General features: G+C 47.7%; 1 protein-coding gene across 1 annotated transcript in view; it reads left to right on the top strand.

Annotated features, from left to right (window-relative positions):
* Positions 1 to 4,180: 4,180 nt before the first annotated feature.
* LOC140265453 (uncharacterized) overlaps positions 4,181 to 27,129 on the top strand; it is a 31,429-nt gene continuing 8,480 nt past the window's right edge. The window contains 5 exon segments of the mRNA XM_072361374.1: positions 4,181 to 4,319; positions 14,988 to 15,070; positions 15,260 to 15,386; positions 15,985 to 16,095; positions 16,201 to 17,858. Of these exon segments, the coding sequence (XP_072217475.1) occupies positions 15,047 to 15,070; positions 15,260 to 15,386; positions 15,985 to 16,095; positions 16,201 to 17,858 (1,920 nt within the window). The 5' untranslated portion in view covers positions 4,181 to 4,319; positions 14,988 to 15,046.

The following is a 27,129-nucleotide window of genomic DNA, read 5'->3' on the forward strand; positions in this document are numbered from 1 at the left end:
TTTCCCAGAAGCTGCTGTAAGAATACGACCTTCCCCAGATCCTTGTCTAAGGGTCCTAAGAAGTCTTCTGTGCAGCGATACCATGGGGTTCTGTGTGGGTTTGATGTCCGTGTGGCTGGCTGTTGTGGATTCCTGTGACAAAACCAGACAAAGTCTGGTTCTGTACAGACTGGGAGGAGTGATCCTTGTGAGCAGCTCAGCGGAGAAGGACCTGGGGGTCCTGATGGATGAGAAACCTAACATGAGCCAGCAGTAAGCTCTTGCAGCTGGGAAGGCAAATGGTGTCCTGGGCTCGATCAGGAGAGGGGTGGCCAGCAGGGACAGGGAAGTGATTCTCCCTCTTTACTCTGCTCTTGGGAGGCCCCATCTGGAGTACTCTGTTCAGGTGTGGAGCCCTCAGTACAAGAAAGACGGGGAGTTGTTTGATAGAGTCCAGAGGAGAGCGACAAAGATGATCAGGGGACTGGAGCACCTCCCCTATGAAGACAGGCTGAGGGAGCTGGGATTGTTCAGCCTGGAGAAAAGAAGGCTGCGGGGTGACCTCATTGAAGCCTTTCAGTACCTAAAGGGAACCTATATCCAGGAGGGGAGTAAACTCTTCGAAAGGGCTGATAAGAGCAGGACATGCAGAAACGGATTTAAGTTGAAAGAGGGTAGATTTAGGTTGGATATTAGGGGGAAGTTCTTTACTAGGAGAGTGGAACAGTCTGCCCAGGGAGGTTGTGGATGCCTCGTTCTTGGAGGTGTTCAACGCCAGGCTGGATGGGGCCCTGGGCAATCTGATCTAGTCTAAGTGGAAGTTTGGTGGCCCTGCCAGGCAGGGGGTTGGAACTTCATGATGCTCGCGGTCCCTTCCAACCCACGTCATTCTGTGATTCTGTGCAACAGCTTCTTACTCAGGCTTATAAGCTAACTGAAGCATGTGGCAAAACAACTGCTCCAGAACTCCTAAGTGATGCTCAGAATGTTAATTCCAAGAAATTAAAATAAATAATAATAATAATAAAATTGCCCAACTTTTATGGCACAAAGGCAGGCTCAGTTAATTGTTGTACTGTAGAAAAGTGGAAATACACACCTGAGAAATGTACGACAGAGTAGAAGAGATACCAAAATACCAGCAGTTCCTTAGTGTTTGCTGCAAAGTAAGGTTAAGCAGCAGGCATCCTCTAATGCACAGCAGACTAAGCACTTGCACAATATACACTGAAGCCAAACCCTTAAAGATGTCCCAATCGAGAACATTCCTCTCAAGATACAACTACCAAACAATTTTCTGAGAAAAGCTTACACACAGATCAAGTATTTAATCTACTAAAAACCATCCACTGCAACATTTATAAACACAGTACTATCTGCTATGTCATCTGCCAAAAGCATCTGAAAACACAGCTTACTGGATCCTGCACAGCAACACTGAAACAGCAACAAATGCCACTTGGCAGAACTAACAGAGTAAAATTCCTGTTACAAAAGGCAATTCCATATTCTTAAGGGTAACTACTACTCTTAGTTTTGATTACTGTGAGTAAAATGTAGGAAATCCATTCATCTATGAGTCAGAAATTAACTCCAGACTGGTAATACAATTCCTGTATAAACCAAAAACTGCTGTAATACGTAGTTTACCTCCACCCCACCTCCCAACACTCCTCTCTTTTTCTTCCCCCTCCCACAGGAGAAGAAAAAAAGCAAGAAAAGATCCAAATATAAGAAACAGATGCAGAATTCTAACAGAAGGAATCCCAGCATTCTAATGCTTGTGCTGATGAAGAGTGAAAGAGCAGATCAATGCAAACCACTGCTGCTTTGGACTGGAGGGGAAAAAAAAGGAGCCTTAACACAGGGCAACTACACTGCCCAGTACCTGCAGCAAGACAAGCCCAGAGCTCAAGACCCCTCATTCTCCACAGCACTCCATACCCAATTCTGCTTCCAAAGTGTAGAACGTCAGAAGTGTTAAACGAGCCTAACAGTGGAGGAAAGCTAAAGTTTCACATAATTCTCTAAGAACAGCCAACCCAAATAGCGTCCAAGTACACAAAGAAACCTCATTAATTAATAGCTGACATGGATTAAAAGAAGCTGTAGAGCAAGACAGAAGCTCCCTCCATCCACAGTATTTCTAAATATATATGAAACTACAGACAAAGAAGCCCACTAATGAGGCTTTCATCAAAGCACAGGCATCATGTATTATCCTAAGACACTACTCATTCATTTCTTCTGATGCTCCCACCCATTCACATTTACCTGTTACGTACAACTGAGCTATGAAGCAACAGCCTATCCTGAACAGTGTCCAGCGTGCTGGGATCCTGATCTGCAAATGCAATCCCAACCTGAGGTCACGCAAATAAAACGGGCTGCTATGTTTAATACAGAAACTTCACTGCTGAAGTTGTTGACCTGCTGCACAAATATTAACTGTAGGTGCTTTGGTGCAACCTTCTGTAGGCTAACGGCATTCATTTCTCTAAGATGGAGCTTCTCAACAACTTTTGATATGTCTATGCATACAAATTCCAGGCTTCTAATATACACTAATATTTTAAATACCAAATACTGTGCACTGATTTAGAAATTATTTTTTTTTTATTTTTATTTTTTTATTTTTTTTTCCATTTAATGCCCACATCAGGAAAGCATCACAAAAATACATTTCTGAAGTTTGGAGCTGCCGCCACCTCCCCCTTCTCTTCCTCCTCCTTCCCTTCCTCCCCCTTCTCTTCCTCCTCCTTCTCTTCCTCCTCCTCCCGCTCCCCCGGGAACCGACTCGGGTAGGAAGATGGCGGCTCCGGCCGCCTCTCCGGAGCGCGAGGGGCGGCCCGAGAAGGGGCCCGCGGCCCCCGGCTCCGCCATTCCCCTCCCGCCGCAGACGGGCCCCACGGCCCCTCGCGCTCACCTGTCACAGCCGCCGCCGCCCTCGGGCCGAGCGTCGACGGGGAGAAGGGGGGCAGACGCGGGGGGATCTAACGCCGGGCGCCGGGAGGAAGAGAGTGGAGCGGGGCGGCGGGGCCGGGACGAGGCGCAGGCTCATTCATTGTCCGAAGGAATGTCTTTCACAATCGGTTTGTAACTGCAGTTAATTACAAGAATGGAAAATAAATGGGGTTTCTTCTCCCTCACGATGTTTGGACTTGTAAAGCTGCTGGCAAGAAGCGTGTTCTGTGGCTGCTCCCAGTCCTCGGCTTCCTGTCACAGCACTGCATCAACTTCCAGCCAGCTGGGGAGACTGGTATCGCACTGCTGCTTATCTCCTCTTCTCGTGGGTGTATTCAGATGGTGCTTCTGGACCCTGTTTTTGCTCCTGTTAACCCTGCCTTCAAGGTATCTGATAGAAAGTCCCGTAGAAACAATATTGCAGTTAACTTAACAGAGCTCTCCTCATGACCCACCATCCCAAAGATGCTTTCCAGATTGCTGCATCTTGCCAAATCCAGATCTGGTAGAGGCAGTGAAGCACAGCGTGCTGCCTGAGAGGAGATGAGATCTTAGCAGAGTTTTACTCCATTAGATGGTCATCAGGAAACTGCTGGTGGCGGAGCTCGTCTTCCTTTCTGTAACTGAAGCAACAGCTTATGGAGGGATGAAGGAGAGAGAGGTGCAGTGACTGATCCCTTTAAAATCCCAGCACTGAGAGGCATGTAGGTAGGTAGACTTTGCTGTGGGTAGGAGTTTTCTTTAGTGGGTAGTTTGTTCTTTTGATTGTTTTTGTAGGTCTTTCCCCCCCCCCAAAGAGGAAGAACAAAAACACACAAGGTTACTTTTCAAAAAGCTCAGCGTGACAGAAGTAGCGTTATATACGGTTAGCCATATTCACGTTGCGGTATTTTCTCCTTCTGCTCGGCTCTTGTGAGGCCCCATCTGCAGTTCTGCGGCCAGGCCCCAGGGCCACCAGCACACAGGGGTCTGGAGCTCTTGGCTCGGGTCCGGAGGAGGCCAACAAGGCGATCCGAGGGGCTGCAGCGCCTCCGCGCGCTCGTTCCGAGCGGGTGACATTGGCTCCGCCAATGCGGTGCTGCTGGTGCCGGCCGAGCCAATCCCTTCCGCCGGCAGAGGAGGGACTTCGGCCGGGAGCCGGAAGCGGGTCTCTGGTGCGAGCGGGTGGTTGAGCCTCGGCTCGGAGACGGTTCGGGCCCCGCCGCCGCCTTCTGCCCCGCGCCCCCCTCCCGCTGTGCTGCCGCCGCCTGCGCCTCGTCCCGGCCCCGCCGCCCCGCTCCACTCTCTTCCTCCCGGCGCCCGGCGTTAGATCCCCCCGCGTCTGCCCCCCTTCTCCCCGTCGACGCTCGGCCCGAGGGCGGCGGCGGCTGTGACAGGTGAGCGCGAGGGGCCGTGGGGCCCGTCTGCGGCGGGAGGGGAATGGCGGAGCCGGGGGCCGCGGGCCCCTTCTCGGGCCGCCCCTCGCGCTCCGGAGAGGCGGCCGGAGCCGCCATCTTCCTACCCGAGTCGGTTCCCGGGGGAGCGGGAGGAGGAGGAAGAGAAGGAGGAGGAAGAGAAGGAGGAGGTGGCGGCGGCCGGTTCTGGGTCTGGCTGGCGGCGGGACAGGGCGAGGCGCCGGGCCCGGCGTCCTCGACAACGGAGTGGCAGCCGCGGGAGCGCTGCTGTGAGCCCGGCGGGGAGCCGCGCGAGGGCAGGACGAAGGCACCGCGTCGCGGCCGTGACCCCTTCCCGAAGATCGCGGCTGGAGCGGGGCGGGCACGGGCGGTGCCGGCCCCTCGCTGGGATCTGCGCCCCGAAGACGTGAAGTGGCTGCAACGGAGCCCTGCAGGTGGCGGAGCGCGGAGGAAGCCGCCGTACGGAGCGTGCTTTGCCCCTGGTATTCTGTTGTTGTTGGGCCTTCTCTGGCTGCTGCCGCCGAGTCGTTTTCACTCTCAGTTTCAGTTTGTGCAGATGCTCGAAATTGCCACGTAGCTTTGCCCACGGATTAAACAGATGTGTGCTTGCCAGACAGTGTTGTACGAGTTTCTAGTTGGTTGCTTCTTATGGCTTGCTCTGATACGAATACGCACGTAGAATGGCATGTGTGATTTGTACGTGTATGTGTGTATGTGTGATTTTTGAGTACGTGGCTGGAACTCAAATCTAGTTCGGTGCAGAGCAAGATGGAGGGTGGTTGTGGGGACGTTTGGATTTGAATTTCTGTTGAGATATGCTGTAAGTGACGTAGGCAATCTCCAGCTTTGATGTTAAGCTCCAAGTGAAGTTAACTACTTTATTTTATTGAAGTGCAAAATAAACAACAGCTTATCTCTGTGTCATCTGTGTGTGCTGGGGAGACCTGCTGCTGTATTTCTGAAGTCTCGTATCTGGCCGTGGTTTTCTTTTAGACTAGTAGTGAGCTTAATTGGCTCAACAGTATGAGCTTCCTTAAATATTGGGCATGCTGCCTACCAAAATGCACCTTCTAGATGCAGAAGAGAGATTTCTCACCTTAGTGTGTGACAGATCTGAAGTGACAGGTAGTAAGAAAGGAGTTATAAAGAACAAAGTAAAAGGGCGTAGAACTTCTAGTGGTTTATATATATATTTTTAAACCAGGTTGCTTTCTGGCTCTTCAGTGCTTACAATGTTTAATTCTGTGATTCCTGGATATAATTTCTTAGAGTTGTAAAGATAACAGCTGAATGATACGAGTGAGTGCATGGAACATTCAATTCATGTCTTTTGTTTGTGTTGGAAGGAGTGTGTTTATTCAAGGGCTGCAGCCTGACTGATTTTGAAGAACAGCATCCTTCTGTCAATGCACAATGTATAGGTGGCTGTAAAGGTATCTAGGAAATGTGGTGTCAAGTAGGCTGTCCCTGGTGCACAGAAAAGGGCAGAAGAGGCCACGTGAAGAAAGCAAGGAAGCACAGTTTCAGGCCTGTGTGCGGAGATCTGTGTAGGGAATAAGTAAAAGCTGCTATTGTAGTAAAAGGCTCAGGAAAGGGATTTAAGCAATTGTGCCCCCTAAGTAGAGCACATATGTACTGAATCTAATGTATTTTATGACAGATATCTGTTTTACATGAACTAGAGAGGTTCAGACGAGAGCTAGCCAGCTGAATGGCTTCTCACAAGGTACACCCAGTCATCAAATTAGTGGGGGGAAGGTGATGTAAAACTTCAGGTTTAAAATATTACTTGTTTTATCTGATACTCTTGAGGAAGAAAATGCAAGCAGATGTAACAGGCTCCTTTGAAGAAGCTCGTTATAAGTGTGAAGGCTAACTTCTCCAAAGTGTTTAGCTTTTTTGTGCTAAAATTGAGGCAAGTCAGTAAGTCATAACAGTAGATTCTGAAGATACGGAGCTTCTGAAGCTCTTTATGTGAGTATGAAACTAGCAATAGCCATATTTTAGCTGGTTGATAAGAGTAATTTGATGCTGCACAAACTGGATAACTGAAGACCCATTTCTGTTATAACAGCGTATATTTCTGAGGTTTTGTCTGACAATAGAAATTAGAATGGTAATTTTTGAAGAAGTTTGTAAAAACGGGAGACTAGAAGTTGATTTTTTTATTTATTTTTTTTTTAACCACTCATTCGTTTACATTTTGCAAACTTCAGAGAGCTGTAAGAGAGAAACATTCTGTTGTTGGTTCACAGCTCACGTATCTTTAAGTTTTTGTGAAGTGATGGAGCCAAGAATTGATCTTCTGTTTTGTTTTTTTTTCATTGGTCTTTCACATTTGTTTGCTGTCCGTATTGCTGCTACGTGCCCTTTCCAAGGGGAGAGTGGCTTCCCCCCATTAGGAATCAGGTGCCACAGAGTAATAGCTGCAGAGAACAGAGGTACTTAAATTAGGAGTGACTGTAATATGGCATAATTTTGTGACTAGGATAGCCATGACGGCATTCTGTGACGTGTGCTGCTGCAGATATTTTGTGTCTGGCTACATGTTTCAGGAACAGCAATTAACTCCAAAACTGGAAGTCTGATGGAGTTACCAGTACGCGGCCAGCTATTTACCCTAGAACGCTGCAGAGAATTGGGGAAATGCTGTTTTGATGCCCTGATGAATCACCAATTTCTTTGAGCCTTAATCTTTTCTATCACTCATTTTCAGTTGTAGAATAGGAAGATTAATCTCTCCCACTTCCCTTCAACAGATACTTGAAAAGAAGAAGCAACCCTCCACTAAATAAGAGCAAACCAGCTGTGCAGGGAGTGAAGATTAGCAAGGAAACATATCGTTATGCATGATAGTATCCTTGCATAGTAATTTTTCATCTGTACATGAGAGAAGATAAGAGAGAAAGATACAGACTTGGTACCCGGAGTGCCAGAGGAAGCTCGCTAGCTGGGAATAATATGGCAGAACGGGGAGCTATAGGTTATAGGAGAAATATCTGAGAAGCCTTTTGCGTGGCTTTTTCTGGTAGTTGTGTTAACCTCTTCATTGAAGTGTTGGCTATGGGAAGGAGTAACATTGGCTGAAGATATTTGGAAGTTTCTTATAAAGCTTATCTTATTTAAAATAGGTTGGAGTTCAAGTGACAATCTGGTGTTCTGAATATGCCTGTTTAAAAATAGTACAAAAATGAAAATAAGTGTTTTATCAAATCCATAGGCACTAGCAGATACCAACTTCCGCAATGCCCTGTCCAGGGGAATCTTTAGCTTTGTTTCCAGCTCATTTTACTGCTCCTAGTCAGTTGTGCTGTTCTTCTGCTTTCCTCATGTACAGAGGTGCTATGCAGTTCTTAATTTGTGTGACCTCAGTGCGGACAGGCAATGTGGATGATGATGGCTAGTGATTAATTAGATGTGGTTATCTGTTTGATGTTGCTAAACTTCAGAAATGTATTTTTGTGATGCTTTCCTGAAATGAAAAAAAAAAAAAGATTTCTAAATCAGTGCACAGTATTTGGTATTTAAAATATTAGTGTACATTAGAAGCCTGGAATTTGTATGCATAGACATATCAAAAGTTGTTGAGAAGCTCCATCTTAGAGAAATGAATGCCGTTAGCCTACAGAAGGTTGCACCAAAGCACCTACAGTTAATATTTGTGCAGCAGGTCAACAACTTCAGCAGTGAAGTTTCTGTATTAAACATAGCAGCCCGTTTTATTTGCGTGACCTCAGGTTGGGATTGCATTTGCAGATCAGGATCCCAGCACGCTGGACACTGTTCAGGATAGGCTGTTGCTTCATAGCTCAGTTGTACGTAACAGGTAAATGTGAATGGGTGGGAGCATCAGAAGAAATGAATGAGTAGTGTCTTAGGATAATACATGATGCCTGTGCTTTGATGAAAGCCTCATTAGTGGGCTTCTTTGTCTGTATTTTCTTATATATTTAGAAATACTGTGGATGGAGGGAGCTTCTGTCTTGCTCTACAGCTTCTTTTAATCCATGTCAGCTAATAATTAATGAGGTTTCTTTGTGTACTTGGACGCTATTTGGGTTGGCTGTTCTTAGAGAATTATGTGAAACTTTAGCTTTCCTCCACTGTTAGGCTCGTTTAACACTTCTGACGTTCTACACTTTGGAAGCAGAATTGGGTATGGAGTGCTGTGGAGAACGAGGGGTCTTGAGCTCTGGGCTTGTCTTGCTGCAGGTACTGGGCAGTGTAGTTGCCCTGTGTTAAGGCTCCTTTTTTTTCCCCTCCAATCCAAAGCAGCAGTGGTTTGCATTGATCTGTTCTTTCACTCTTCATCAGCACAAGCATTAGAATGCTGGGATTCCTTCTGTTAGAATTCTGTGTCTGTTTCTTATATTTGGATCTTTTCTTGCTTTTTTTCTTCTCCTGTGGGAGGGGGAAGAAAAAGAGAGGAGTGTTGGGAGGTGGGGTGGAGGTAAACTACGTATTACAGCAGTTTTTGGTTTATACAGGAATTGTATTACCAGTCCGGAGTTAATTTCTGATTCGTAGATGAATGGATTTCCTACATTTTACTCACAGTAATCAAAACTAAGAGTAGTAGTTACCCTTAAGAATATGGAATTGCCTTTTGTAACAGGAATTTTACTCTGTTAGTTCTGCCAAGTGGCATTTGTTGCTGTTTCAGTGTTGCTGTGCAGGATCCAGTAAGCTGTGTTTTCAGATGCTTTTGGCAGATGACATAGCAGATAGTACTGTGTTTATAAATGTTGCAGTGGATGGTTTTTAGTAGATTAAATACTTGATCTGTGTGTAAGCTTTTCTCAGAAAATTGTTTGGTAGTTGTATCTTGAGAGGAATGTTCTCGATTGGGACATCTTTAAGGGTTTGGCTTCAGTGTATATTGTGCAAGTGCTTAGTCTGCTGTGCATTAGAGGATGCCTGCTGCTTAACCTTACTTTGCAGCAAACACTAAGGAACTGCTGGTATTTTGGTATCTCTTCTACTCTGTCGTACATTTCTCAGGTGTGTATTTCCACTTTTCTACAGTACAACAATTAACTGAGCCTGCCTTTGTGCCATAAAAGTTGGGCAATTTTATTATTATTATTATTATTATTTATTTTAATTTCTTGGAATTAACATTCTGAGCATCACTTAGGAGTTCTGGAGCAGTTGTTTTGCCACATGCTTCAGTTAGCTTATAAGCCTGAGTAAGAAGCTGTTGCAGCAAGAAGCTGTTGTCTTTAAAAGTCATCTCGGTTATTCCCAGGACTCCCCACACTCTGGCTTAGTAGCCTCGGCTGGGAAGCAGACTGAACCCCCTGTGATTCTTGAAGAAGAGGTCAGGGAATTACTGCTCCGACTGGACTGCCAGATGTCCATGGGGTCGGATGAGATTCACCCAAGAGTGCTGAAGGTACTGGCAGAAGTGATCGCTGAGCCGCTTTCTGTTATCTTTCAGCACTCCTTGTTAACGGGTTAGGTCCCAGAAGACTGGAGGCTTGCCAACGTGACTCCCATTTACAAGAAAGGTTGTAAGGAGGATCCGGGGAACTACAGGCCTGTGAGCCTGACCTTGGTGCCAGGGAAGGTAATGGAACGGATTGTCTTGAGGGAGATCACGGGGCAGGTGTGGGATGAGCAGGAGATCAGACCTAGCCAGCATGGGTTCGTGAAGGGCAGGTCCTGCATGACCAATCTGATCTCCTTCTACGACCCTGTGACCCGTCTGATGGATGAAGGTAAGGCTGTTGATGTGGTCTACTTAGACTTCAGCAAAGCCTTTGACACTGTCTCCCATGCTGTTCTCCTGCAAAAGCTGGCAGCCCGTGGCTTGGATGGGTACACTCTCGGCTGGGTAAGGAGCTGGCTGGAGGGCCGGGCCCAGAGAGTGGTGGTAAATGGAGTTAAATCCAGCTGGTGACCGGTCACGAGTGGTGTCCCCCAGGGGTCGGTGCTGGGGCCTGTCCTCTTCAACATCTTTATTGATGACTTGGATGAGGGCATTGAGTGCTCCCTCAGTAAGTTCGCAGATGACACCAAATTGGCTAGGAGTGTGGATCTGCCTGAGGGTAGCGAGGCCCTACAGAGAGATCTGGATAGTCTGGAGAGCTGGGCCGAAGCCAACGGGATGAGGTTTAACAAGAGCAAATGCCGGGTCCTGCACTTTGGCCACAACAACCCCAGGCAGCGCTATAGGCTTGGGGCAGAGTGGCTGGAGGACTGTGTGGAGGAAACGGAGCTGGGGGAACTGATTGATGCTCGGCTGAACATGAGCCAACAGTGTGCCCGGGTGGCCAAGAAGGCCAATGGCATCCTGGCTTGCATAAAAAACAGTGTTACTAGCAGGAACAGGGAGGTAATTGTCCCCCTTTACTCGGCATTGGTGCGGCCGCACCTTGAGTACTGTGTTCAGTTTTGGGCCCCTCACTGCAAGAAAGACATTGAGGCCCTGGAACGTGTTCAGAGGAGGGGGTCTGGAGCACAGACCTTATGAGGAGCGGCTGAGGGAACTGGGATTGTTCAGCCTGGAGAAGAGGAGGCTCAGGGGAGACCTTATAGCTCTCTGTAACTTCCTGAAGGGAGGTTGTGCTGAGCTGGGGGTCGGCCTTTTCTCTCGTGTAGACAGTGATAGAACTAGAGGGAATGGTTTCAAGCTGCGACAGGGGAGGTTCAGGCTGGACATTAGGCAGTATTTCTTCTCAGAAAGGGTAGTCAGGCATTGGAATGCACTGCCCAGGGAAGTGGTGGAGTCATCGACCATGGGGGTGTTCAGGAAACGTTTGGATGTTGCGTTGAGGAATGTGGTTTAGCTGGGAAGTATTGGTGATGGTTGGACTGGATGATCTTCTAGGTCTTTTCCAACCAGAAAAATTCTGTGATTCTGTGATTCTGCACAGAATCACAGAAGGATGTGGGTTGGAAGGGACCGCGAGCATCATGAAGTTCCAACCCCCTGCCTGGCAGAGCCACCAAACTTCCACTTAGACTAGATCAGATTGCCCAGGGCCCCATCCAGCCTGGCCTTGAACACCTCCAAGGACGAGGCATCCACAACCTCCCTGGGCAGACTGTTCCACTCTCCTAGTAAAGAACTTCCCCCTAACATCCAACCTAAATCTACCCTCTTTCAACTTAAATCCGTTTCTGCATGTCCTGCTCTTATCAGCCCTTTCGAAGCGTTTTCTCCCCTCCTGGATATAGGTTCCCTTTAGGTACTGAAAGGCTTCAATGAGGTCACCCCGCAGCCTTCTTTTCTCCAGGCTGAACAATCCCAGCTCCCTCAGCCTGTCTTCATAGGGGAGGTGCTCCAGTCCCCTGATCATCTTTGTCGCTCTCCTCTGGACTCTATCAAACAACTCCCCGTCTTTCTTGTACTGAGGGCTCCACACCTGAACAGAGTACTCCAGATGGGGCCTCCCAAGAGCAGAGTACAGAGGGAGAATCACTTCCCTGTCCCTGCTGGCCACCCCTCTCCTGATGGAGCCCAGGACACCATTTGCCTTCCCAGCTGCAAGAGCTTACTGCTGGCTCATGTTAGGTTTCTCATCCATCAGGACCCCCAGGTCCTTCTCCGCTGAGCTGCTCACAAGGATCACTCCTCCCAGTCTGTACAGAACCAGACTTTGTCTGGTTTTGTCACAGGAATCCACAACAGCCAGCCACACGGACATCAAACCCACACAGAACCCCATGGTATCGCTGCACAAAAAACTTCTTAGGACCCTTAGACAAGGATCTGGGGAAGGTCGTATTCTTACAGCAGCTTCTGGGAAAAGCTCCTACCCACAGCTCGGTTCCATTACAAGAGTTCTGTTCAACCCAGAACGTCCTCTGGTGCTGTACCGGAGATTGCCTCTTGCTGGGACATACTCGTGGGGGAGAGGAGAGAAAGGTACGCCAGGACAGCAAGGGCGGGATGCCTGGCCTCAAGGGTGTGCGAATGTCCCTGCTCCGCACCCAAGGTAGGTGCCCTTCGTGGCTCGTGCAGAGCAGCGCACGCTTCCTGCCCCCTGCCAGCAGCGCCGGGAGAGGAGCGGGGAGCGGCCCCGGACGGGGCGGAACCCGCACTGCCGTACCCGAGGCGGGACCCTGGTCCCGGCTCCAGCTCCCACTCAGCGCAGCAGGTTTGCTGGCCCAGACGGGCTGCCAGCAGGGGAGCAGTTTCTGCAGACCCGTCTGTCAGTTCAGGCTGTCCCGGCAGCTGCAGATGCCTTGTGCTCACAGTTGCGGGCCCTGAACACTTTCAGCTTCTGCACAGCTCCGGCACTGGGCTCTGGAACAGACGATGAGAAGCTGGCAGCCTGTGGGCTGACTGGAGCTCGCGTTGAGAGCACGGCCGAGCAGCAGCAGGTCAGTAAAGCACAGCCCAGGCTGCCTTCTGCAAAGGGCACGCGCTGCTGAGAGCGTCCCCTGGCAGTGAGCGCAGTCTGCGTGCTCAGCTGAAGAGAGAGGGAGGAATGTATTTACTGATATCGTGCAGGTATCCTGGAGTGCTCTAACAACGGCTTAACAAGGCAGTTGTAACCACGTGGTTCTTTATTGCCTTAATTGTTCTGTTTAGCACTGCTACTATTCAATGAGTTGCCTTCATGGTTCTGTTAAAATTCTCAGCACAGCATCGGCTGGTGGTGCTTCTGACCGTCACAGGCTGGTTTGGCTGCAGTGGTGTCAGTTACACTCTCTTCTCAGGAGATGGAAAAATAATCTCCATGTGGATGGATGTTTTGTTGATTTATTTCTGTTTAAGCAAACCATCCTATTTATTTGAGAAATGTGTACCATGCAGTTGACTCCTCGCTGTTTTGCACTTCCTTACCCGAGGAATGTGAGCCATCATCACTTGTAGGTAACGTCAGCAGGAGGTGGTTTTGAGAACTACTTCAGCCTCCTTCACAAAGTACTTTTTCCAATCCTTTTCTGAGGACTTGGTTGATTTCAGCAAGCCCAAGGCTACTTCCACTCCTGAGAGGATCTGCCAGAGGATTTAATCCATTTACTACCAGGTGTTCCCCTCACTGATCTGTAGAGGTGGTGCTCCAGCAGGCTGCTCTGCTGGCAGATGCCATCTGTGCTGAGGCTCACAGTGTTTGAGTGTTGGGGGCTGCATTCACGGTGTTCTTCCATGAACCAGGTGCTTTTCTGCACCTCCTGCTGGATGGTTGGATGGCCGTACCATTTTCTAACAGTATTTCTGCAGCACTTTCCTGGGTAGCCGTCCCCTTTTATTCGTACTTGTTGTTAATCAAAGGTCCCCCAGTTGGCACAGGCTGTCCTTGTTGTATGTCCTTCAACTTTCTTCACCACTCAATCCTCCAATAAAACTCCCCTTTCCCATTCCTCGTCTATCACTGTTCAGTTTCCTTAACTGCAGCTAAGGTAGACAATAAGCAGTCATTCTGCTGCCTCTGTTTGCCTTAACTGTGTAGAGGCACTGCCTTTAATTAGTGCTATGTCTGCAATTTCTCATCTGTTTGGAGCCAAACGGTAGAGGTTGAGGATGTGTGGCCTGAAGGATTGTAGGCAACTCAGGAAGGTGATTGTTTATTGTGTGAATAAGCATTACCTGCAAAAATTCCACTGCGTAGCACAGCATAAATATTGTGGAATATCATTCGCTTTTGATTCTGGGAGGACCGGTGCAGTTCTCCTTTGTTTCACATGTCACTTCCAAACCTGACACAATGCTGATAGCACCTTTTGTCTTTTGCGTTCTTTTACTGCCCCCAGTGACCTCTGCTTGCTGCTCAACTTCAGCAGTTGCCACGAGAACATTCACAGAAGAATCTGGGATGCGCTTCATGTCTCTTGTTGTCGGTTTGTTTCCCTTCTTGCCATCCTACAGTCTTTGCCCACTGGTCAGATGTGGATCCAAACACAGCATACACTCTAAAGGGAGAAGCAGGACTATATTTCTTGATATAATATAGATATGGTGTAGTGATTTAACATGGACTCAACAGGATCGGAGGTGGTTGGATACACTTGGTTATTTACTGCATAGAGGGTAGGGTTACACACACCCCTACAGGAGGCCCTGCCATTGAGTCACGAGGCTCAGAATAGTTCCCCTTTCTTTCTCATGTCTTCAGATCACAGAGGTAAGGAGCTAGGATGTGGCTGGATCCTCTCCTAGTCCCAAGCTTGCTCAAGGCTTTGTGTGGAAGGAATCAAACCTGCACAGTCCTTCTATGAAAGACCCTTGGAGAACACATGAAAGCTCCAAAGTAACCACGGGTGTTCTACAGAAGATCTGTATTGAGAAGGAGTCTTGATGCCAAGTTGCAAGGCATCTCTGTGCAGGTGTGAGCTGCAGAGACAGCCCTACTCAAGGGCAGATCCCATAGTGCAGCCCGCTGCAGTGCAGCAGAGCTGGAGGGGCACTTGGGCTGCTCCCTGTTTTGGGGTAAAATGACTGCCTCCTTGCCATGCTTTGTCTTAAGACTCTGGCTCAGTCTGAGCTGTGGAACTAAGTGTCAGCTACCAGTTGTTTCAGCCTCCTAGTCTGAGATATCTTTGTGATGGTTCATCTCTTTGAGCCAGACTGTTTCCAGTGCTGCAGCTCATTGTCTTTGTCTGCAAGGCAAGGCAGTGCCCTGCAGAAGGGCTGAGCTGGGACTGGGACTGCTGCATTCCCTCACAGCTCCCCTGCCATTTCTCTTCTCCCTGCAGGCTCCAGTTCAACTTCTGCCTTCCAGCCGTGATCATCGCAGGCTGCAGGAGAGCAGCAAATGGCCGCAGCACATCCAGCTGAGGTAGGGGTTGGGGAAGCAGGCAGGAGAGGCCAAGGGGCCAGGGATGTGAATGCAGGGGAAGAGGGAGGTGCCCCCAGCCAGTGTGTGTATGCTGGGTACAGAGAAGCGGCTGGGATGGGGGGTTGTGTCCTGTGCAGGCTGCTTGCCTGGGCCTTGGCTGTTCCCAGCAAGGAGCCTCTTTGCTTGCAGGAGCCCGTGAGCTTTGCGGAGGTGGCCGTGTATTTCAGCAGGGAAGAGTGGGCGCTGCTGGACCCTGCGCAGCGAGCGCTCTACCGGGACGTGATGCTGGAGACGTACCAGTGCGTGGCCTCACTGGGTGAGAGCTTGGTTTCTTTTCCTCCTCGTTAGGGCTCCTTTGGCTGTGGGGAATGAGCCTCTGCAAGCCGGGCCTTGAATAATCGCCATGCAGCTACATACTGACTAACACCACAGTGCCAGCAGGAAAGGAGATAGTGAGAAGCATGAGTTTCAGAAGGGATTAGTATGCACGGCACTCTGACCAAAGCCGCAGAGTCAGTGCTGGCATGCAGGCATCAGCCAGGAGGCAGAAAACCAGCCCTTGTGTTGTGTGTTGCGTGGTGCAACCAGCTCCAGCTCACAGATGACTCCCTGGACACTGCTGTGGAATTTAGGATTTCCCATGCAATTGCCATCAACATTTTGATGCCTTGACCACTGGTAGTTCCTATGAAAATAAATAATCTGTTGCAAATTTAATTTGAAAGAAAAAATATCCATTCACAGTGTTCAGAGATGTCAAAGCATTCTTTGCTCCAAGGGAAGATGTAGGCATGATGTCATTCAGGCCCAAATGTTTGTTTCTCAATGGGGAGGGACACAGAGTGGAGCTGTTGAACAAGCACTGTGCAAGCATGAGGGAAATGCTCTCTTGTTCCCTGTTTCTCTCCCTGAAGCTCCACTTCCAGCCCCCAAGCCCGTGTTGATCTCCCTGCTTGAAGCAGGGGAAGAGCCCTGGATCCCAGATGTGCGTAGCCCTGAGGCCATGCCAGGAGACCTCATCCCAGGTGAGGTGGTGGAGGGAAGGGGAATGTTGGGGCTGTAAGAGCCTTCTCTGCCTGTGTTTTATTTTGGGCACTGTGTGCTATTGCTGCATTTCCTCTGTCATCCAGCAGCTGATGGTGTCAGAAATTCAGAGCAGTTTCCACGGAGATGTTTCTTATCAGAATTACAGCGGGGTCGCATCTCCGTTGAAGAAATCAGACGGGATGCCCAGGAAGGCCTGCAGCAAGGTCAGGGTGAGCACATCAAGAAGCCCCTGGGAAAGCGTCTGGGAATGACACTGAGGAACCGAGTGGGCTTCACCAAAGGTCCAAAGCAGCCTGAGGAAACCAGGAGCAAGGATGCGTGCCAGATGGAAAAGCAGAATCCATGCACTGAGTGTGAGAAAATCTTTAAAATGGATTCCAGCATCACTAACCAGCAGTGCACACACTCAGCAAAGAGGCATGACGAGTTCTGTGATTCTGCAGAGAGCATGAAATGGAGCCTCCAGCCCACTGGCCAGCAGTGCACGTACACAGGAGAGAGAGCCTTCGAGTGCTCTGATTGTGGAAAGAATTTCACGGACAGTGGGAGCCTCACTTCCCACCAGTGTATCCCCAGAAGAGAGAGACTGTACGAGTGCCCTGAATGTGGGAAGAGCTTTAAAAGTAGTTCTAAACTCAAAAGACACCAACGTGTCCACACAGGAGAGCGACCATATAAGTGCCTTGAGTGTGGGAAGAGCTTCCAAAACAGTTACACCCTCACCGACCACCATCGCGTCCACACAGGAGAGATACCACATAAGTGCCTTGTGTGTGGGAAGAGCTTCCAATGCAATTCCAAACTCACCGAACACCGTCGTGTCCACACAGGAGAGAGACCGTTTAAGTGCACTGAGTGTGGGAAGAGCTTCACAAGTTGCTCTCTATTAAAGCAGCACCAGCGCATCCACACAGGAGAGAGACCATATAAGTGTACTGAGTGTGGGAAGAGCTTCAAAATTAACGCTCAATTGAAGGAGCACCAGCGCGTCCACACAGAGGAGAGACCGTATAAGTGCTCTGAGTGTGGGAAGAGCTTCAAATGCAATTCCAGCCTCAACCACCACCATCGTGTCCACACAGGAGAGCGACCATATAAGTGCTCTGAGTGTGAGAAGAGCTTCAACAGCTGTTCTGTTTTGAAGAGCCATCAGCGCATCCACACCGGAGTGAAAGCATTTCAGTGTCCTGAGTGTGGGAAGAGCTTCAGAAGCAGACCTGAATTGAAGCTGCACCTGTGCATCCACACAGGAGAGCGACCATATAAGTGCTCTGAGTGTGGGAAGAGCTTTGCCAGCAGGTATATTTTGAAGTTTCACCAGCGCATCCATACAGGAGAAAAACCCTTTCAGTGTCCTGAGTGTGGGAAGAGCTTCAAATGCACTTCTGAATTGAAGAGCCACCATCGTGTCCACACAGGAGAGAGACCGTTTAAGTGCACTGAGTGTGGGAATTGCTTCAGAAGCAACTCTCAATTGAAGCAGCACCAGAATGTCCACTCGGGAGACAAACACTTTAAATGTCCTGAGTGTGGGAAAAGCTTCAAATGGAGTTCTGCTTTGAAGCGCCACAAGCGCATCCACTCAGGAGAAAAACCCTCCAAGTGTCCTGAGTGTGGGAAGAGCTTTAAAAGGCCTTCTGAGCTGATGCTGCATCAGAGCATCCACATGGAAAAGAGAGCCTGAAAGTGTCCTGAGTGTGGTAAGAGCTTCAAAGGGAGTTATCTAGATCAATCTATGTCTGTGACAGGGGGTTAGCAGGCCTTTGGGCTCCCTGGCCCCCAAAAATGGGGAGGGTAAAGGGGTAGGGAGATGGGAGCTGGGCTCAGGGAAACAGAGCAGCAGGAACGATCTAAGGAGGAAGACTTTCCTTACTAACTATGATGTCGGGATGCAAGATTACACAATATAAAACAGTCTAATTGAAACTGAGGTCCTCTGGGATGTGTAGTTCTTCTCTGTGCTCCACATGATGTTCTTATGTGTTATACCCATAGGCAAGAAATTACCAAACAGTAACATTCCACCACTTACTCTATCTTCCTACATCATGCTTAAAATACATATATATATATATATATATATATATATAAATAAACAAAAATTAAAATGCATTACACACACAGGTTTATATACAGACATATACAAAGGGTTGCTGACTGCACTTCCCCAGCAACAAATTCCCTTGTGGTATACATTGAACATCCCCATCTTTCTGCATCACCCACCATGTGCACCCAGGTCCCTGAGCAAAGACAGTTCTACCAAGAGTTTTGCCCTTTCCGGAGCCTGGAAGGACCCAATCAGCTTTTCCCAACATGTTCTCTACATGTAATACAGGGATCATATCTTCCTCTACAGTATGCAGGGGGCTGGGTTGGCTAGGACCATCATGATTGACAGATCCTCTAGTCTTGACCAACCAAGTGGCTTCTGCCCAATGGTTCTCCCAGTGCTTCAGTGTTCCACCATCCATTGCTTTCAACATAGCTTTCAACAACCCATTGTATCGTTCAGTTTTACCAGAAGCTGGTCAGATTAGGGGATATGATAAACCTGCTGTATTTATTACGGAATGTTTGAAATGTGTCCCATTATCAGAATCAATTCTGGCAGCTCGATCTACCTGATGGTTGTTTTGTTGTTCTTCAGTAGCCTGAATCTTGGGCATGTGTGCATCCGCATGATGCACCTTTATAACCATGTATTTTGTTCTGGCAGCAGTGTCTTTCCAAAGTTCAGCAGCCCAAATAGGTTTATCACTCCATCGCCAGTTATGTTGTTCCTACTAACATAACCACCCCCATAAGGCATTTGCCACCATCCATGAGACAGTATAATGATAAAGCATTGGCCACCTCTCCCTTTCAGCAACATCTAAGGCCAGCTGGACAGCCTTTACCTCTGCAAACTGACTTGATTATCCTTTTCCTTCAGTGGCATCTGCAACCTGTCATGTGGGGCTCCACACAGTAGCTTTCCATTTGGGATGCTTCCCTACAATACGACATGATCCATCAGTGAACAGAGCATATTTCTTTTTCATTTTCTGGTAGTTTGTTGTTTAGTGGGTCTTCTTTTGCACGTGACACCTAATCTGCTGGTGATGTTCCAAAATTTTTACTTTCAGGACAGTCCATGATCACCTCTAAAATTTCTGGACGATTGAGGTTCCCATCTGAGCTCGTGTAATCAGCGCAATCCGCTTGCTTCAGGTGGCATCGGTTGTGTCATGGTTTTGCAATTTTGTAATTTTGCTATCAGTGTTCCACATCATAACATCATGTTAAGCATAGATAATTTTGACGAATCTGCTGCTCACAGAAGGAAGACTGAATGTCCCAGGGAACAACACGGTCAGTCATATGACACGGACTCTATATAATCTCACTTCAGTGCTGGACTCGCGCTCTTGGATCCTGCCAGCCAGGGGGAGAGCCGTGTGGGAGCGTTCCAGCCGTTTCGCCTAGAGTTACAGTAGGCCTCTCGGTTTCGGGACTCACTCTCTCTTATTTTATTTGATTTGTTAGCCTTAATTCCAATTATATTGTATTATATTGTGTTATTCTGTATTCTGATATAGTATTTAGTAAATAACTGTGCCTCCTTAGATCGTTGCCGCTGTATTTATTTCCTTTTCCCTTTCTTCCCTTTTCTGGGCCAGCGTCCTGCGGGCCAACTGCCCCTGTCATGGGTGCATTTTGGTGGAGAATCAGGCAAGTTGCCGTTTTTCTGTTTTTTTTTTTTGTTGTTTTTTTTTTTTTGTTTTTTTTTTTTCCTGCTGTTCTTTTAGCTTCTTACAGAGCTGCAGAGTTTTTGCAGAGTTTTTTTCTCGTTAAGGAGCTATCTAAAGTTTACGTTTCTGCACCTGGGAGCTTGACCTTGAAAGTCCGGGCGGACCGTCAATACCCCGGAATATTTTATAAACTTTGAGGTCTTGAAATCCAGGCAGACTGCCAACACTTCGGTATATTTTGTAAACCTTAAGCTCTATTTTGTAAACTTGAGCTCTACTTTTTTCCCCGCTGTTGAAGAAAATAAATAAATAAATAAATAAAAATGTGGCCTCTAGTTAAATTATGGCATGCTATTGGTTCTTCCTATGAAATGATCCAAACCTATTGGGCCATATTTAAGCTCACCAGTTTTCTATATGGAGCTATAGGCATATACAATAAATTGAAAACCCTGTTAGAAACGCTTATTTGGTACCTGCATGCAGCTCCAGAAGCTCCAGAAGGAGCAACTAATTTTACACTTGGTGGGTGATGCATAAAAATGGGAATGTCCAATGTGTACCACAAGGGAATTTGATGCTGGGGGAGTGCAGCCAATAATTTCTTGTATATATAAGTAGAGCCTTAGAGATATATGACGAATGTCCAATTATGGTGCAAGACTTAAGATAGATGGATTAATGTTAAGGAAACATTTTCCGTATACCTAAACTAGGCATCCTATGTTTCCATCTGGGCTCTATATCGTGCACTGGTCACGCATGTGTAGAGCACACGTGGAAAGAAGTATAATTCAAAGGGAATTCATGGTGGTTGGGAAAGGATGAGTGCACCTTGATGTGGGGGACGCCCCACTAGCGCTGCCTTTCCCTTTCACCGCTGCAAGGTTCCTTTTCTGGCAGTTTTGCCATTTCCTCGACTTAGTAAATAATAGTGTGTTAAGTTATGAAGAAGTTTTATTTTCAGCTTAAGGATTTGCATGAAAATAGATATAAGTTGTTAAGGCAATAAGGTTGCTGATTGCTCACAACAATATATATAAGTGTGTGTGTAATAAGCATAATGTAATGATGTAGAATAAGGGGTGGAATGCTATGGTTTTGCAATTTTGTAATTTTGCTATCAGTATTCCACATCATAACATCATGTTAAGCATAGATAATTTTGACGAATCTGCTGCTCACAGAAGGAAGACAATGTCCCAGGGAACACCACGGTCAGTCATATGACACGGACTCTATATAATCTCACTTCAGTGCTGGACTCGCTCTCTTGGATCCTGCCAGCCAGGGGGAGAGCCGTGTGGGAGCGTTCCAGCCGTTTCGCCTAGAGTTACAGTAGGCCTCTCGGTTTCGGGACTCACTCTCTCTTATTTTATTTGATTTGTTAGCCTTAATTCCAATTATATTGTATTATATTGTGTTATTCTGTATTCTGATATAGTATTTAGTAAATAAGTGTGCCTCCTTAGATTGTTGCCGCTGTATTTATTTCCATTTCCCTTTTTCCCTTTTCTTTTCTGGGCCAGCGGCCTGCGGGCCGACTGCCCCTGTCATGGGTGCAGGTAGATTTTAGGTTAACCCACGACAGGTAGGAAGATGGATGGAAGGAATCTCTCCTTTGAACATCCAGTTCAGCACGGAGTCGAGGTGCCAGAATGGGCTGTGTACCAGCTACTTCAGAAGCAGCCCAGACACCCTCATATGAGGCTTAGATCTCCTCCTCAGTTGGAGTGTAGCAGTCTTCATACCCCTTATACACTCAACTCCAAAATCCCAGGGGTCCTCCTCAGGTCTCTTCTAAGGCTCTTTGCCACAGACTCCAAGTGGGACCTTTCTCTCCATCGGCAGTATAGAGGATGTTCTTTACATCCTGTCTCGTCCGTACTGGCCACAGGGCCATGGCACGGGGTATCTCTTGTTTAATCTGCTCAAATGCCTACTGCTGCTCAGGGACCCATGCAAAATCATTCTTCTGCATCACCTGATAAAGGGGGCTTACAATGAGGCTGTAATTTGGAAAGTGTAGTAGTACTTCTCTCACCCTTGCTCATAGTACAGGAGTAGGCTGGATCCTTGAAATGCCCCCTTCTGAGGTAATCAATACCAAATATACACGGAGCTCCTGGGCCATCACAATAGGATGTTTTTGCCAGTCTTTACCAGTGAGGCTTATTTCGGCCTTCAGCACAGTCAATTCTTGAGAGCCCCCAGTCACTCCAGAAATATGGATTGATTCTGTCCCTTCATGACTCGAGGGCATTAGAGTGCACTGTGCACCAGTATCCACCAGTGCGTTATATTTCTATGGTTCTGATGTGCCAGGCCATCGAATCCACAGTCCATTAAACTCTATTATCCCTCTCCCTCCCCTGACAGGGGGCGCAGGGCCCCTCTATTTGTTACCTGTGATGACTGGAGCAGCAGTACTGGTGGTTGGTCTGTTTTGTAGTTCTCTCACCCGTGCTTGTAGTACAGGAGTAGGCTGGTCGTGCCACTTCCTCATGTCTTCTCTGTGATCATGTCGGTAGCGCCACATGGAAACACACGGTACAATCTTACTGTTGTTCCTTGCTCGAGATGGAAAGCATGTGCATCTAACAGTTGACACTTTTGATCTTACAGGTGGGGAGTAGTGTTCATCACCTTTAATTAGTTCGATCAGCACCTTCAGTAGACTTCCTTGATCGTTCTGATCTTCATTGAACGTTTCTGATACTTGTACAGGTTTGTCACGATTAGTCGATGCAAACAGTTTTTTGTGCATTTCATCCAGTCGGTCTTCTACTCGTGAGATGGCAGAAATTGTAGCGTGCAGTGGTGGGAGCTGCTGTTTGTAGTTTTGAAGCGTCATAATCAGTTCAAAAACTCAGGGTCTTCTCTGTTGGTCCTCATATCTTCCAAACGTTGTTACCAGTGTCTGAGTATCTTTCTGGTGCTGTTCTTGTGAGTTCTGCCACATGCTAGGCTTGGTCCTCACTCTCATGATCACGGTCTTGTGGATCAGGGTCATACAACATTTCCCCTACAGCCATTTCCCTCAGGTACTGGATACCTTTTTCGATGGTATCCCACTTAATAGTCTGAGGCTTCAAAGCATCCTTGAAGGGGTACCTTTCCCTCATGACTGTTAACAGTCAGTCCCAGAGGGTGCCCGTAGGGCCCCCGGCCCAAAAAAGAAGGGAAAAGGGGAATGGGAAAAGAGAACAGCGGAGGCAATCTAAGAAGGAAAACTTATTTTACTAAATATGATATCGAAATATAAGATAATATAATAAAATATGATTGAGGCTAATAAATCGTACAAAATAGAGAGAGAGAGACCCCAGAAACCGAGAGGCCTACTGTGAACTCTAGGTGACATGGCTGGAACATTTCCCACTCTCCGAGAGTCTGAGAGAGAGAGAACTCCAGACTGGGAGCAAGATTATAGATGTCCTTTTCCCGTGACTTATCTCTGACTGCGAAGTCCTCTGGGATACGTAATTTTCTTCTGAGAGCTGAGTATTCGGGACATTGTTATTTCACAGAACTGGAGTACAAACCTTTTAATGATCCATAATGCACATGATGGTATGATGTATGGGGCAAGTTCAGGTTGGATATTAGGAAGAATTTCTGTACTGAAAGGGTGGTTAGGTACTGGAATAGGCTCCCCAGGGAGGTGGTTGAATCGCCATCCCTGGATGTGTTTAAGAGCCGTTTGGATGTGGTACTCAGGGATATGATTTAGCAGAGGTTTTTTAGAGATGGGGTACTGGTTGGGCTGCGGTTGGACTTGATGATCTTCAAGGTCTTTTCCAACCTGGGTAATTCTATGATTCTATGATTCTATGTGGAATATTGACAGCAACATTACAAAACCATGACACAATGTTTTGCCCAGTTTGTGTTAAAGCCAGAGTTACAGTTTTTAATCTGTCAATATTGTTGCACTCATAGCTCCAGTTTTATTTAATTTCTTGCCAGAGTAGCCTGGCAGGTACATGAATTTCTGTATTCCTACTTGTTTTCTTAGCTTATATTTAATTAATCCAAAAAAGGAAATCTTTTCTCGTTGGACAGCAGCTTCTACTACTGTTACAAAACCATCTACAAGTGGTAAGAAGCACCCATATCTACCAGAAAATGAACGTCTTTATCCTGCTTCCCTAGATGCAGTTTCCCATTACAGTTTGCACACTGCTTTCCTTCCAGTGGGGAGGAGCCCTCCCTGGGCTCTTCAAGCCCCCACCCTCCCAACCTCTTCCTGAGGGGATCTCTGCATCCTATGACGGTATTCTAGCACCATAACAGTAACAGCTGTTCTTATTCCCAATTCTATTAACTATCTGTTTGTCAATCAGTTTTGTTTTGGTTTGTTTTCATATTGTTCACCTCTCTTCAGTCCTGACATCCCTGTTACACCTTGCCAGTCCTTGCTTTCTTCAGTCTGTGTCTGTCCCAAACTTTCTCACTTTCCAAACTCTCATCATTACATAAACTACTAACATCCTATTTCACTTTCACCTCCTTCTCTCCAGAGGTGTCCAGTGCTGACACTGGGATTTCAGGTTTCCTACATCTCTGCACATGAAGGCTGTTCTCACTTTCATTGCCCCATCCTCTCCACCTCCCCCTTTGCTGTTTACAGCAGCATTCTTTTTCCCTGGCTCTCTCTCACTCCAAGATTACTTGGTGGGGGCGTGCAGGGGGAACAGTGCAGGTGGGTTGCTCTCATACCAGTGCAGATAAACTCACTTTCTCTTTAACCCATTTTCCTTTGTACACTATTCCACTATTTGTACCTTCAGTTACACTTCCACATACCCTCAATTATACTTCTGTATAGGTATATCACGACTTGTATATTTTTACAATGCGTACAACAGAACATTACATATATATATATATATATATATATATATATATATATATCTAAACATGCATTGTGTTAGTTTATACAGGTATATTGTGAATTATTTTAACTTCTCCTCTTTGGATCCTTTATTACTCAAGTCTTGTTTGTCCAGCACCAAAAATCAGTAGTTCTGTTTCAGACAGCTGGACACACAGGAGCTACAGTCCTTGTACATATGAATTTTACCTAATTTTTAATACCTACAAATTGCTTCACTTAGATAGTGAGACCTTGAAACGAAATACTCTTATCTTGTTCTAAATGCAGAAACAACATTTGATTCCCACAAAAGGTACATCAGTCAGTTGGTGTCTGTGGCAATTTGGAATGTACTGCACTGGGTACATAGGGTCACCCCCAAGTACATTAGACCTAATCTTTTTAAAGCAGGGGGAAGGGGGGCTAGGGGGGAGGAGGCTGTCTGCTGCACTGTGAGAGGAGTGCTGCATATACACTGACCATACTGGGCTTGTAAGAGACACAATGGCAAAACTACGAGAGGGACCAGAAAAATGGAGAAAGGAGAGAGATGCAACAAAGCTGCAACGAATCAATGTTTAACTGCTCTCCCTGGCTGACTACCTTGCTGTCCACTTTAGCCGGACAACTGATTTTATTAATCCTGAGACTAACTGTTGGACCATTTCTGTTCAATAACCTTATTGCTATTGTTAAGGGACGGTTGGAAACAGCCCATTTAATGTCAGTAAGAAAACAGTATAAACGTATCAGTAGCAAGGAAGAGGAGGAATGTATCCTCCAAAGGGCTAAAGAAGCAGTAAAACGATTTGATGAACAAAATCAGGATAAAATAGAAAAGGGGGCATTGTGATAGGTAAGGGTTAAGTTTGTTAGTCAAATCGAAACTCAGTGGTGCTTCCTCAGGTGTCCTGGAATGTAAACAGTGTTGTAAAATGTAAATCGTGTTGTAATGCAGGGAAACTCTGAAGCTGCAGGCACTGCAAACTACACATTGCCAGGGCACATAAGCTGCTGGAAAATAACCAAAGAATAACAGAAAAGACTGCTGACTTTCACCCCCACAACAACCTATGACCCCAGCAATAACCAGCGCAGCTGCAAGAATGACTGGAATGTATATAAGAGACAAGAACTGTATAAATTCAGAACCGATCCTCTGCTCAAATTGCCACCCTGGTGGAGTACAGACTCCCCTCAGCGCCCAGCTCTGTTTTGTTCACTTTACTACCTTGCTTAATTGAATAAAGCTATCCCTTTATGTATCACACTAGACTATGTCTACTTTTGTCACGAGAACCTATAACAGCCAGCCATACGGACCACAAACCCACACAGAACCCCATGGTATCGCTGCACAGAAGACTTCTTAGGAACCTTAGACAAGGATCTGGGGAAGGTCGTATTCTTACAGCAGCTTCTGGGAAAAGCTCCTACCCACAGCTCGGTTCCATTGCAAGAGTTCTGTTCAACCCAGAACGTCCTCTGGTGCTGTACCGGAGATTGCCTCTTGCTGGGACATACTCGTGGGGGAGAGGAGTGAAAGGAACGCCAGGACAGCAAGGGCGGGATGCCTGGCCTCAAGGGTGTGCGAATGTCCCCAGCGAAGGAAGCAAAGAGAGCCGGCAGAAAGCGATGCTTCACTAGCGTAACAAGACACAGCCCACATCCCTCCCTGCCTCCTCCCCTCCCCTCATCCCCCGTCCCCCGGATGCAGATGTGCCACGAGAACGAGCTGTGAAACTGCCGAGCGCCTGGCAGCCGGCTCGGGGCGTGCTCGCTGTGGGAATTCCTGCCCTACTGAGCCTGTGCGGAAGAGGCGAGAGCCTGGCTGGAAGGCATCCGGGCAGCACCGCGGTGGCAGGAGGTGCACCAAGGCCGTCCTGCGGCCAGCTCCGGGCTGAGGGCACTCGGCATCCTCTGCTCTCCGCGACTCCGAGGAGCCTGGCTACCTGCACCAGAGCTGGGAGCAGCCTGCTCCGCACCCAAGGTAGGTGCCCTTCGTGGCTCGTGCAGAGCAGCGCACGCTTCCTGCCCCCTGCCAGCAGCGCCGGGAGAGGAGCGGGGAGCGGCCCCGGACGGGGCGGAACCCGCACTGCCGTACCCGAGGCGGGACCCTGGTCCCGGCTCCAGCTCCCACTCAGCGCAGCAGGTTTGCTGGCCCAGACGGGCTGCCAGCAGGGGAGCAGTTTCTGCAGCCCGGGCTGGGCTCCGAGGGCCACGGGAAGGGATTGGAGCTGGGACAGTGAGGAAGGGAGCAGAGGAGGTCAGCGTGCTCTGCTGCCCGGTTGGATCTCTGTAACACAGCGCAGCTGGGGCTGCAGTTCTTCCTCTGGGCCACGGGAGACACGAGACGGCCTCGCTCTGCAGCTCTGCACGCGTGGATTGATGGAAGCTTT

Source organism: Excalfactoria chinensis, unplaced genomic scaffold (assembly GCF_039878825.1).
Source record: "Excalfactoria chinensis isolate bCotChi1 unplaced genomic scaffold, bCotChi1.hap2 Scaffold_88, whole genome shotgun sequence".
Classification (NCBI taxonomy): domain Eukaryota; kingdom Metazoa; phylum Chordata; class Aves; order Galliformes; family Phasianidae; genus Excalfactoria; species Excalfactoria chinensis.